The sequence below is a fragment of the Paramormyrops kingsleyae genome, chromosome 20 (assembly GCF_048594095.1).
Source record: "Paramormyrops kingsleyae isolate MSU_618 chromosome 20, PKINGS_0.4, whole genome shotgun sequence".
Lineage (NCBI taxonomy): Eukaryota > Metazoa > Chordata > Actinopteri > Osteoglossiformes > Mormyridae > Paramormyrops > Paramormyrops kingsleyae.
The window spans coordinates 3280668-3295247 of record NC_132816.1 but is presented as its reverse complement, the minus strand read 5'-3'; the positions used below and the strand labels follow the sequence as shown (position 1 = coordinate 3295247).

Here is a 14580-nt window from a genome sequence, read left to right as displayed (position 1 = left end):
CAAAGAGCAGACGACGGAGGGCACCTGGGGGTTAGGATTAGGAACAGGGGGTTTCCCCAGAGGAAACATCACTGGGGAAGGAGGGCCAGAACCAAAATGGCTACCGATGAAAAAAGTTGGTCACACGGAAACAAGCCGTGAGGCTAATTCGGGCAATATGACATTTTAAATGGCACCAGATTTCAATGGCATGACATGTGCCTTGGATCCCAATAGCAGCGGTGCTCCTATATCCCGCCACGGCATTCCGTGAATTCAGAAAGTCCTCTAGGACCAAGCAGCACGATCTGATTAGTGTGTGTCCAGAAATTCCTCAGTACCAAAGGCACTGCGTCAGGCAGGAAACACCCGAGCCATATGGCATGTGCTGCCGGTGCCGGCGGCAGGCCCAGCCTGACCCCGGGTGACCTCCCGCCTGCCAGCAGGGCATTTTGATTGGACAAGCCACAAGCCAATCTGACAAATCCCGACAGAATGTGACTGCGATCAGAGAACGAGAGAATACATACAGGAACATACATACTGCTTAGGGCTGCACTATATACTGTATAATTTCAGGGATTTACGATATATCATACGCATGCGCAGTAGTCACATCAAATATGGCACTACTGTTGAAAACATTGTGGCAAGAATACCAACTTATGTGACACACTCTCTTTGGTAGATAATTTTCCCCAGAGTTGTATAGCCAAATAGAACTTGAGACCACGTCATATTTCCAAAAATCTTCATTGTTAAATCCTGGTTTAATCCTGGTTCTGCTGGCAGAAGGCTACACTGAGCAACAGGTTACTTGCAGGCTCAATTTTACACAAAACAGGGAACATTGGGAATGACCGAAATCATGGATCGGAGGATGACATCAAGTGACCTTCAAAAGGAACAGGAAACATTAAGTGCAGGTGTGAAGTGCACTGATAAGGACAGTTTGTATCAGGCTCCTAGAAGCAGGACTGAAGTCACATACAGCAAGGAAGAAGAACAGGGAAGAACTAGGCTGCAGTTTGCAAAAAATACATATTTTACACAGAAGCACACCCATAAATTGAAATGAAATTTAAAATTTGCTGTGGTCTCTTAACTACACCTCTGGGAAAAAATTAATTTCAGGTGATTTCAGCTCTTTCAGATCATTTGTTTTATAAATACAAATAACAGGTAAATCAGTACACCTACAGTACTCCAGGACAATGGAGACTTTGGTGTTTTCCAGCATAATCTCCATACCTGCCAGAAGTTCTATGCGTGACCAGAGGTAAACATTTCAGGTCCAGAAAGTAATGATCCAGACCAATATTTTGTTTCAACCTACCAGTTGAGTCACAGTCACAGAGTACTCAACTGGTTGGTTGAAATAAAATCTTGGCCTGGAATTTTACTTTCTGGACCTGATATGTCCACCTCTGCATGTGACTCATTTAACACCTGGAGATCCGCTCTCTGCTCCTAGCTATGGTTGATGTGATCTGGAGCTTCACTTGAAGAATGCAACAGGGTGGACCACAAACAGGATGCCAGGGTGTGGCAAAACGCACATCCATGCACGCACACTTTCCAAAAGTTTTGACACTAAATGTGTCCAAAGAGCCTGAAGTGAATTTTGTTTATTTCCCATTCATGCCAGACAGCCAGTTACTTAACAAAAACCTCACTGTATGCTACATCACAGGTGAGTCATCATTTACCTTCTCTACAGGAAACAGGTTTAAAGAGCCATTTCACGAGCAGGAAGCTCAGTCTAACTTGAGCCCGTACCTGGATCCAGCATCTAATCCAACACATTCATTCAATCTGCACCTGGAAACTCAATTACTGACAAAGTGAACACAGAGGAACTGCGTGTTTATGGCCCTCCATATCAGCTGCAACAACTCAGCACTCAGCCACAAACGTAGAATATCATCATTTTCCATCCATCCGATCCTGGGAAGCGCAGGGCACCAGGATGGGGACACAACGTACATCCCACACTGTCACCAGGCACACAGTGACAAATAAACACACAGCAAGGGCAAACTCACATACCTCTGGACCATATAAGGAAACCCACATGAAGACGGGGAGAACATGCAAACACGACATGCGTATGGGCAAGCTGCCTGCACTGCCGTCTCAGCCTCTGTCAGATCATCCTTTAATATGATAACACTGCAAATAAACATTTACAGTGCTATTTTCATATATGCAGCAATGAATGACACATACCAATAATTTAGAATGACTAAAGCGTTTTAAATGTAATTACTAATTATGATTAAAAGCTGTCCGCAATTTTGTAAAAAAAGATAAAAATTACATCCTACAGGCAAATCCTCCGTACAACTTCAGCATCTTAATTTAACAGCAAAAGAAAAAAATCTGGAAATGACTATTTAAATTAATACCAGACAACTGCTTTCTCAAAAGCAAACCACCCATCACCTGATCAACAGTTCAGAGTAAGATTTAAAGTGTTTAAAGAACAGCATCATGCAGTGATGTGCAAGAACACCCTAACAAACCACTCAGCTAAAAGCCAGGCCAAGAGTAATTTACATCAACAATAAAAATATATACACTCACCTAAAGGATTATTAGGAACACCATACTAATACGGTGTTTCACCCCCTTTCGCCTTCAGAACTGCCTTAATTCTACGTGGCATTGATTCAACAAGGTGCTGAAAGCATTCTTTAGAAATATTGGCCCATATTGATAGGATAGCATCTTGCAGTTGATGGAGATTTGTGGGATGCGCATCCAGGGCACGAAGCTCCCGTTCCACCACATCCCAAAGATGCTCTATTGGGTTGAGATCTGGTGACTGTGGGGGCCATGTGGGGGCCATTTTAGTACAGTGAACTCATTGTCATGTTCAAGAAATGAATTTGAAATGATTCGAGGTTTGTGACATGGTGCATTATCCTGCTGGAAGTAGCCATCAGAGGATGGGTACATGGTGGTCATAAAGGGATGGACATGGTCAGAAACAATGCTCAGGTAGGCCGTGGCATTTAAACGATGCCCAATTGGCACTAAGGGGCCTAACATGTGCCAAGAAAACATCCCCCACACCATTACACCACCACCACCAGCCTGCACAGTGGTAACAAGGCATGATGGATCCATGTTCTCATTCTGTTTACGCCAAATTCTGACTCTACCATTTGAATGTCTCAACAGAAATCGAGACTCATCAGACCAAGCAACATTTTTCCAGTCTTCAACTGTCCAATTTTGGTGAGCTCGTGCAAATTGTAGCCTCTTTTTCCTATTTGTAGTGGAGATGAGTGGTACCCGGTGTGGTCTTCTGCTGTTGTAGCCCATCCGCCTCAAGGTTGTGCGTGTTGTGGCTTCACAAATGCTTTGCTGCATACCTCGGTTGTAACGAGTGGTTATTTCAGTCAAAGTTGCTCTTCTATCAGCTTGAATCAGTCGGCCCATTCTCCTCTGACCTCTAGCATCAACAAGGCATTTTCGCCCACAGGACTGCCGCATACTGGATATTCTTCCCTTTGCACACCATTCTTTGTAAACCCTAGAAATAGTTGTGCGTGAAAATCCAAGTAACTGAGCAGATTGTGAAATACTCAGACCGGCCCGTCTGGCACCAACAACCATGCCACACTCAAAATTGCTTAAATCACCTTTCTTTCCCATTCTAACATTCAGTTTGGAGTTCAGGAGATTGTCTTGACCAGGACCACACCCCTAAATGCATTGAAGCAACTGCCATGTGATTGGTTGATTAGATAATTGCATTAATGAGAAATTGAACAGGTGTTCCTAATAATCCTTTAGGTGAGTGTATATATCTTCAAAGGAGAAATAGTAGCAATTCCTCAAATTTATGCATGATTAAAAATAATATGGCCAGTTGGCGGTTTATCCATTTCTAAAGTATCCCTCCAAAATGTCACCCAACTGTGATTTTAGAGGCATAACCAATAAATAATTCTTTTAATGTCAGCCTGGGCCTTTACAGTGCAACATAATTGTGCTGGCTTATATAATATAGATGTTACACAATAGCAGGCATAAATGCCTCATTGGTCAAAATTTGACCAGCATAAATAAATAGGGAAGGACATTAGGAATGTGACCAACGTTTTCACCAATAAACCGAATCCGCAACCGTTTACATCAACTGGACATTTGAAAAAAGTTTTTTTTATTTTATTTTAATTGTTTTAAGCACACAGAATATGTTTAGTGAAGCACTGCTTAGCTTTAAAAAAATACCTCAACTTGGGAAAACAAGCACCAGTTTGGTGTATGTGGGTTATGTATATATTACATCGTGGAGGCCAAATGTCCCCAGAATGTGACAAAAACTTGCTATTTTGACATTGTGGGGACCATTTTCCCAGTCACTACAAGGGGAAACTCAATTTTATAAAAAATCTGTGACTGCAATCAAACATTAGTCTTGCATTTTGTTTGGTCACTTGCGGTTGGGCCGGGTAGAGGGTAAGGTTAGGATTTTGCCCATAGAAATGAATTGATGGTCCCCACAGAGGTATGGATAAAGGGCTGTGTTTGTTTGTGTGTGTGTGTGTGTGTGTGTGTGTGTGTGTGTGTGTGTGTGTGTGTGTGTGTGTGTTGTCTTTTGTCAAAGAAAAAACAGGGAAGTATGAACAGGAACTTCGCCCTTTGGGGGGAGCCCAAAAAGGATGCGGTTAAGCAGGCAAAATGGGAATCCTACAGTATTTTGTCACATTAAGTAGATCTTGATGTATTTAGTCATTCCATTCTTTTTAATGGTGCTCATACCATTCCTGCTTTTAGCCATCCTTGCCTCAGACTAGCAAAATTTGCATGAGAAACCAAATTCTACCTTTACTGCTCCAGGCAACAATGCTGTTTTTTCCATCGAGGTATGTGGTGTAGTTTGACTGAAACATCACTAAAAACTTTATCTGGGTGGTTATGGGAGTAAGTGTTGCATTATGTGAGAATCTTAAAGTACTTTTAACTTTGTTTTACTTATTTTTAAAACAATGAAATCACAAAGAAGCCCCAGTGTTTTGGATTCAAACAGTTATTCAATTAAAATATAGATCCATGAAGATCCTTCCTTCACACTTCAAGATATTAAAATTTCGTGAATGATTATAAAGTAATGGTAAGAATCTATAATTTTGTGCAGCAATTCTATAAAAAACAATTTGCTGTATTGTGAGTATTCAGGAAAATAAATGTAAAAAAAAAAAAAAAAAAAGCTTGTTTCCTTTTTTTTCAAGGTAATAATCAAAATCACCCTGCAGTAAAGCAAGCTTAAAATTCCAGAGCCTAACAAACTGTACAAGCAGCAACCAACCTGCATAAGCCAAATTATACACACACACACACACAAATACACACACACACACATTTCCGAGATGAGCAATTTGTGATACCCCTACAATAACAGATCTCAAATGTCATTGTCCAACTATGTGTTCATCATGCACAACACAGTTCATTTGAATGTTCCAGACTAAAAATACTCAGCGAGTTGTACAAGATAATGCACCCTTAATGATGATGTTACTATGCTACATTCTGGAATACTTCCAAATATTTAAAAGCCATTATAGAGAAATTGTATTTTTTTCAATTCAAATGCTAACACGATTAAAACTGAATATGCCATGTAAAAATCCTTCCAAAACGCCAGAACTTAAACAGACAAGACACACAATTTAAGTACTAATTATTTGGGTATTTAAAGTACTTTGTCAAATATATATATCAGTTGTTTTCGGTAAACCGTACTTTTTAGACACTGTCAATATCACTGTGCACTGCTGAGCACTTCACTGCATAGGGATGTTGATGTTTCGAGAACTGAATTTACATCAAATTGAGGAAACTGCCTGCACAGTAAAGAACTACTAAACGATAAAGAGAAACGGAAGCTTAGACACGGCCAGTGGTGCATCGTTTCAGAGAATAAGACGTTTTCACGTTCACCCGGAGATCCGCAGCTACATAACCCACTGGACGTAAATGTGACAGGTTTAGTTATTCCTGAACAGATTGATTCTTCTCGCTAGGATTTTAACAGGGTAACTGGAAATTACCGAAAATTAGCGAAAACAGCGCAACAAGGAGAGGCCTGGACATCCTAAGAATAACCCGAAGGGCTCCTGTACTGTTATTTCCTGCCATTCACATCAGTGTTTTCCACGAGGCTTTTGTGACGTTGCGGTTACCATGGAAGCCGTGAATGTAAATTGATAACAGGAGAATGTTTCCATGGTACAGAGGTTAATTAGTATGCATACTGCTTATAATCCACTGCCATAGGTTAGTTTTTGGAATGACCAGTCATGATCGTGGCTATACGACACTCATCCGTTTATAGTGTGGACAGATGACACACTCGTCTGTTTTGAAAGGCTGTTCTGTTGTCTCCTAAAGGAATTACTTTTAGTATTTTATACATTGTTACTTTCTGTTATTTGCAGTGGGCATTTGTTCCAGTAGTATGAAAAAATGTGGACAGAAACCAGTATATTCTGCTGCTAAAATGCAGCTATTTGCATGTAGAACAAGCTAGGGATTAATTACCCAGCAAACATAGGGAGCAAGAGCTCAGAAAGAATTAAGTTTGTAACGCGACGTGCCTGGTATGTCCAAACAATATAATATAAAGGAAATACCAGTCATAATTACCCTGCACCTTGTACTCCCACCTGACAGATATTTACATATAGGTAACCACAGATCTGGATACAATATAATCAATTAAGATTCACAACACGACTCGCAATCCTTATTCTGCTTGGTTTCCGTTAACGATTGACATTACAAATCATAATTAGCCCAGTTACGCCCGCTAAATCTGGCCTTTAAATACAATTATATTTAATAGCCTATGTAACCATCGCAAAAGCGATCCTGGAAAAACGTGTTCATAAACCGTTGCAGCAAGCACACAGAGATACATGAGCTTGTAAAAGACACAGCAATTCAAACACACTATTTTAAAATACATAAGCATGCAAGAGACATCGCAATTCAAACACACAATTTAAAAATAACGTGGACCAGTCTGTCTATTTTCATGTAAGAAAACCAACCTAAAACAGCAATGGATAAAAATATTCTACTAGAACGATACACTGATAAAACAATATAACACATATAGCCATTGTTTTTCTTCAAATAAATAATAAATTGAAAACTCACCGGCATCATTTTGGTTCCGTACCGCATTTAAATCGCCCCTTTAAATACAAAAGCGGCCGATGGTGAAACGTGACTATTGTAATAATTGTCTGACGGCTCTAAAGCAGCCACAAACCCGATGATGCCGGCTGGCCGATCGTCGGTTTGCCAGTGTCTTTTATCCCTCTTACGCCTCTTGGATTAACCTTGAAAATACATATGTAGGCTTTTTCCCCTACGCCGCCGCGTTTGGTCCATAGACCACAACGGCAGTACGAGGTTCGCTTCTTGCGCTCCGTTGAAACCTGTTGCAACCGCACGGCGAGGCCTCCCCGCATCAACTAAAGTTTTCCCGCAGCCGCTCCTTATAATGATCTGTAATTCGCAATACGACGAATTCGCTTATATTTACGGCAAGGCGACTGGTCTTCTTTAAAGCCGCACTTATTCTGGATAAGATATAAAAACCTATACCCCCAACTCGAGCAGCGATCCAGCAAAAATCTCCTTGGATGCAGCCCGGCCCATGCGTGACGTTTCCCTTTTGCAAATTAATCCATGTGGGATTTAAACTCCTCCTAGCAGAACAGACCGAACCCTCCGGAAACATATGTTCGGATGCAATCAAAATATGCGCTGTCAAAGAAAAACCACGAACAAAGGAATGCACGAACAACTGTTTTGAGTTGTTTTGCGCGAGTGACTTTTCAATTACAGATAGACAATTTTTTTTACGGATAAGCGTGCAACTGAACACTACCCTAGCGACTCCGCTGGGGGCAGCCCAAACTACCCTCTTCCCCCTGTCATGGGAAACCCCCACCGGAGTCGCCACAACACGGATATACACTCACCTAAAGGATTATTAGGAACACCTGTTCAATTTCTCATTAATGCAATTATCTAATCAACCAATCACATGGCAGTTGCTTCAATGGATTTAGGGGTGTGGTCCTGGTCAAGACAATCTCCTGAACTTCAAACTGAATGTCAGAATGGGAAAGAAAAGGTGATTTAAGCAATTTTGAGCGTGGCATGGTTGTTGGTGGCAGACGGGCCGGTCTGAGTATTTCACAATCTGCTCAGTTACTGGGATTTTCACGCACAACCATTTCTAGGGTTTACAAAGAATTGTGTGCAAAGGGAAAAACATCCAGTATGCGGCAGTCCTGTGGGCGAAAATGCCTTGTTGATGCTGGAGGTCAGAGGAGAATGGGCCGACTGATTCAAGCTGATAGAAGAGCAACTTTGACTGAAATAACCACTCGTTACAACCGAGGTATGCAGCAAAGCATTTGTGAAGCCACAACACGCACAACCTTGAGGCGGATGGGCTACAACAGCAGAAGACCCCACCGGGTACCACTCATCTCCACTACAAATAGGAAAAAGAGGCTACAATTTGCAGGAGATCACCAAAATTGGACAGTTGAAGACTGGAAAAATTATGAGTCTCGATTTCTGTTGAGACATTCAAATGGTAGAGTCAGAATTTGGCGTAAACAGAATGAGAACATGGATCCATCATGCCTTGTTACCACTGTGCAGGCTGGTGGTGGTGGTGTAATGGTGTGGGGGATGTTTTCTTGGCACACTTTAGGCCCCTTAGTGCCAATTGGGCATCGTTTAAATGCCACGGCCTACCTGAGCATTGTTTCTGACCATGTCCATCCCTTTATGACCACCATGTACCCATCCTCTGATGGCTACTTCCAGCAGGATAATGCACCATGTTACAAAGCTTGAATCATTTCAAATTGGTTTCTTGAACATGACAATGAGTTCACTGTACTAAAATGGCCCCCACAGTCACCAGATCTCAACCCAATAGAGCATCTTTGGGATGTGGTGGAATGGGAGCTTCGTGCCCTGGATGTGCATCCCACAAATCTCCATCAACTGCAAGATGCTATCCTATCAATATCGGCCAACATTTCTAAAGAATGCTTTCAGCACCTTGAATCAATGCCACGTAGAATTAAGGCAGTTCTGAATGCGAAAGGGGGTCAAACACCGTATTAGTATGGTGTTCCTAATAATCCTTTAGGTGAGTGTATATGTATGGTGGCAGGTCTATCAATTACGGATAGACTGTAATATGATTTACTCAGCAAACTCTTGCTTATGATATTATTAATATACTGTAACCATGTACTTAAATAATCTTATCAATGCACGACAACTGAAATAGATCAAAAAGCTCCAAAAATATATACGCAAAATTACTTTGCGTCATTTATTTTACAGTATATAAGTATATAAATACGTCCCATGAAAACTGTACTTGCTATTTGAATTTACACATGTAGTGTATTCCTTTTTATTGAAATCTTTGTTATAAAAATTAAATTTGCACTTACTAAAAAACTTTGAAAAAAAAAAGTATAAAGTTAAATTGGTCGACTGTTGACCAACGTCAGATATTCACCACACTTCATTACGAGTATTGTAAAGGGTAATAACAAATACTCTTTTTTTTTGGAGGGGGGGGGGGGTTAAGAATTCTTTCAGAGAGCACTGTACGTGTTGATCCTTCAGGTCCACTGAGGAGTGCTTCCCTTACCTCAGATCAGTACAAACAGTAATTACATTCAGGCCTGCAGATTAGCGTGGATGGATCGCATTGCTGAATTTGTTACAAACATAAAACAAAGGCAACAAATTCAAGTCACCTTTTTGTCTGTTGTCCCCACAATAAGCCTTTTGCCCCCAAACCCTGTCACAAAAGCTATTTTCACAGACACTCAATGGTGGCATTATGAACCACAGTACTGCAAGATGCCATTTTCTTTCAAGACCTGCAGTAGGATTTCCTTTTGTTTACTGGACTGGCCCAGAATCTGCATGGTCGACTTTACCTGCCATTCCACATATTTTCCATATTGTGTGTGTATAAGTGTGTGTGTGCTCTGTGATAAACCATCATTCTTCCTAAGGTGGGTGTGCCCTACTCTGTACCATGTGCTGCCTGTGACCTCTAAGCCTCCCCGTGAGGAGGGATAAATGTTTATTCAATTCAAGCTCTTGTTCAGTCTATCTCAAAAACCATAGGGTACACACTTTATGGAATGCCAGTCCATCACAGGGCATATAACACACAATTTAGAGACACAAGTCCACCTATACCACAGCAATCCCATAAATTTGGAGAGAGCATGCAAACTGAACACACAGACAGCAATCAAATCCACATCATCCAAGTGAGAAGTCACTGCTTCAGAGGTCTCAAATTTTCTTAAAAATGTAAACTTCATTTTTTAACGAGCTTCATACCTGTCTCCGAATATTTTCCCATCTGTCGTATTCAAAAATTTCTCTGCTTTTCACAGTGTTGACAGCCAACAATAGATTCATTTTCAATGTGACCTTTGATAATCAGGAACTAAATCAACATTGAGCTCCATAACTTTGCAAAGAACTTGGGATTGTAGCACTATGGCCGGTTTGGGCTCTGACACAAGTATGAGACAGCAATGTTTACTGAAAAAAACTAACAATTCAGAAAAGGGGGGGGGGGGCATTATTCACAGCCTCTAACAGCTCTTTAATCCAATTGACTCTAACAGATGTAGTTGTTACAGATTAGAGCAAAGGTAGGTATAAGAACAGTCCCAGGATAGGAAGCTAACTTTATTGTCCATTAGGTCCTGTTATGCAGGTTTCTGTTGTTGCACAAAAGTAACGTCTCCAGCTGTTCAAAGGCACATGATGCTTTTGGTTAGAGGCGGGTTTGTCCCAGCTACAGGGAGGAGATGAGTCATAATCCTAGAATTAACCTAAATATAAACAGGTCTTGGGTCTGCAACTGCTTAGTGCAAATCTATTGAACACTCAACCAATCCAAGAAGCCAATCCATAGATGCTTCATTTAAAATTCACTGGCACATCCAATCAGATTTGTGCGTTAGGCATTGATTGGCCTAAAGAATACACTGCAAGCTTGATCATAGTGTTAATTTAAATCTATACTTTATATAGGGTCGTGCCTGAGCTGGCATGGTAAAAAATTGGGTCGCGGTGCAAAAAGTCTGAGAATCACTGCTGTAGTGAATATGTGGTTATGGAGGATGAATTAATGGTCGGATGATGTCATTGGCAACAAAAGGTCAAACTACCCCTCATGAGTTTACACAACAGTGCTGCTGGTCCATATTAGGGTCACCGGGACCCATTTCTGGAACCCAGGCTGGGGATGGTGGTTGTCAGTGAGTAGCTGGTGCCTCCCACATACCGTGGATGAATGGAGGCATCACCGCCTGCAAGATGAAGGATGAGATTTGAGTGTGTTGCCAGATAAGCAGAGGACGTGTGGGATGGACGTGGGCAAATTGTAACAAGTCACATGTCTGGTCATTAGGAGGTAAAATACATCCAGTTTACCTCTACTCACAGCATGGACTCTGGAATTCTGCATTTTTTATGATCTTTCTCCTACTCCGCAGTTCCTCCTCGTGTAAGATCACAAGCTGGTGCTTCAGCATTCACAAGTATCTGGCTCTCTCTGGTGGAAGGGAGGATTGCCTCAGTGTTGCTATGAGCCTCAACAAGCTTTTATGGCTTTGGACCAGGAGAAGCCTGATGTTACGTCGCGTGCAGCACGGATCGGGGAAGCAGGCGAACGGAAGCCAGGGATCGAGGAATACGGGTTTTAATGGCAGCACACAGAGCACAAAGCGCACACAACACGACAACGTCAATGACCGGATTGGGGAAACAAACGGAAACGCGGACTAAATACAATGGACTAATGACAACAATCAGGAACAGCTGGCAAACACGGGGAATCCACATGCGGTTAACGAGGGGGCGTGGCACACATCAGGATCGGATGGAGCGGGGCATGACACCTGATTGGGATCAGAAGCTTGCTGGATCTGAACCTGAGTGACTTTGAATTTCAGTTGTGTTTTCAGGGGCACCATAAAGCGCGGGAAAGTTAGGATGATTCCTAGGGCTCTTGAGTGACTGCGGCCCTAAAAAATTAGGAACATAATTCTATTGACTTGGGTTGGGGGCCCAATATAATATGCAGCACCCCTGTCTGTTTATGACTGAGTATCAGACCAATTTGAATAACTGACACTGTGGTTGTACTATCTGATATAAGGCCTGATCTTCTGCATACTAGGGGTTTTATATTACTGTGGTTCACTCCTCCATAAGTGGCTGGAATGTGAATCAGCGTCTCCATATCTGAAGGTATGGTTTGCCCCTGCTCTTTTCAGATGAGGCAACAGCGACATCTAGCGGAGGAGTTTAAGTGTAAATGTAGATTGGTTTAGAGTAGGGTTATTCAAATCACGGTCCTCGTGGTCCGAGCACTGCTGGATTCAGTGGCGGTTCTACACGGAGGCCTAGGGAGGCCCGTGCCTCTGTAGACATGTCCCTGGCCACCCCTGTGGCCCCCCTGTGCTGACCAAATAAAAAAGTATGAATTTATTATGATTTTACACACGAGCGCCAAAAGCGGAACTAATGCGACGCATCGTTCTACACGGGTAAATTAGAGCGGCGCACCTAAACACTGTGGTGCTGCTCGGTGAATGAGAGCGCAGCAACAGCTAGAACCACTCTTGGATAGTGGAGCTACGATTAATTTCTTCTGTAGCAAGAGTCGAAGGTAAGCAAAACAATTTCATCTCGTGAGTGACTTGTTGTTCTTGCACATAACCGTGTTACTTTTGTTTTTCACACTGATAATGATATCAAGTTTGGAAATGGCTGGTCTCGAGATGTTTAAAAACTTGGTAACACTTTTATATTTGTTACTGTATTTGTTAATCTTTGTTAACGTTAGTTAATAAAAATATACAGCTGTTCATTGTTAGTTCATGTTAGTTCACAGTGCATGAACTGATGAGAGACTCAGTGATCTTGGTGTCCTGAGCATAGAGTCCAGAAGGGCCAAGGCTCTGGATCTTGATGTATTTGTGGACCGTTTTTCCAGACAGCACAACCGCCGTATCCTGTTGCTCTAGTGTAACGTGTATATATTTTATTAAAATTCAATTGATCCAGCATTGTTGTGCCAATTCAAATACATATGTGTGGACTCAACTGTCCACAGTAGTGGGGCTTCCATAAATAGGAAATGGCACATAGTTGTGGGTGAGGGTAAAATGCGGATTCCGCCGGATTCCGCCGAACGTAAACAAAAGGAGGAACTCAGCATTGCGGTGCAACTGCGCAGTCAGTACAATACGGATGTCCGAAATCGTATTGTTCTTAATGTTAACATTAATTTCATTGTTAATTTGTTAAACATGTGAACATGTTCTATATATTATCTGTTGAGCGTTCTCTGGTCGAGGATAATCTGCATTTTTCCCCTCTCTTGTCCCGTCAGACAGATGTGGATGTCCATGGCTACCAACGTCACTGTTCATGGATGCCTAGCTGTTCCTGACGAATAAAATAAATCATAATAAATAAATAAATATGTCTTTCACCAAACATGTCAGTATTTTATTGTAATTCTGTATTTCTGTAGATCTCACATCCAAGCACTATTGAACTGTTTTGGTGTTATCTGATTAAATTTTCTCATATAAGTACAGCTATACTGTACAGCTTCAAAGCACTCCTGTGAAATATCTACGTAGAAACGTGGTTGCCACTCTACAAGCCATTTTATCAGAATTAATACACGAAATAAATAAAATAAAAAGGATATTGCAATTAAAGCATCTGTTATATTGAAACATGGAAGTGGCACGTAGAAATCCTGCCCTGGGACATGTGATATATTGCCGGAAAGCTGGCAATTTGTACTATACGAAAATGCATGGAAGTTCCCAGGGCAGGATTTCTAAATGTGCACTTCGCCCTGTACACTGTAACCATGTGGAAGCTGCCATAAATAATCTTCAACTAAAAGTCCACGGAAGTGGCACATAGAAATCCTGCCCTGAGACATGTGATATATTGCCAGAAAGCTGGCAATTTGTACTATACGAAAATGCATGGAAGTTCCCAGGGCAGGATTTCTAAATGTGCACTTCGCCCTGTACACTGTAACCATGGGGAAGCTGCCATCCATAATCTTAAACTAAAAGTCCACGGAAGTGGCACGTAGAAATCCTGCCCTGGGACATGTAATATACTGCCGGAAAGCTGGCAATTTGTACTATACGGAAATGCATGGAACTTCCCAGGGCAGGATTTCTAAATGTGCACTTCGCCCTGTACACTGTAACCATGGGGAAGCTTGCATAAATAATCTTCAACTAAAAGTCCACGGAAGTGGCACGTAGAAATCCTGCCCTGGGACATGTGATATATTGCCGGAAAGCTGGCAATTTGTACTATACGGAAATGCATGGAAGTTCCCAGGGCAGGATTTCTAAATGTGCACTTCGCCCTGTACACTGTAACCATGGGGAAGCTGCCATAAATAATCTTCAACTAAAAGTCCACGGAAGTGGCACGTAGAAATCCTGCCCT

The 14580-nt window shown here is 41.8% G+C and overlaps 1 protein-coding gene and 1 long non-coding RNA gene across 2 annotated transcripts in view; one reads left to right on the top strand and one right to left on the bottom strand.

Moving 5' to 3' along the window:
- The window catches only part of LOC111853779 (apoptosis-stimulating of p53 protein 2-like), a 34487-nt gene extending 26605 nt beyond the window's left edge, over positions 1-7882 (bottom strand). Inside the window, exon 1 of the mRNA XM_023831071.2 lies at positions 7159-7882. Within this exon, the coding sequence (XP_023686839.1) occupies positions 7159-7185 (27 nt within the window). The 5' untranslated portion in view covers positions 7186-7882. The remainder of the gene's footprint in view (positions 1-7158) is intronic.
- A 4569-nt stretch (positions 7883-12451) lies between these two features.
- On the top strand, positions 12452-13590 carry LOC140581291 (uncharacterized). The gene is made up of 2 exons (XR_011984349.1): positions 12452-12757; positions 13484-13590. It is a non-coding gene; the product is annotated as an uncharacterized lncRNA (long non-coding RNA).
- The last annotated feature ends 990 nt before the right edge of the window (positions 13591-14580 follow it).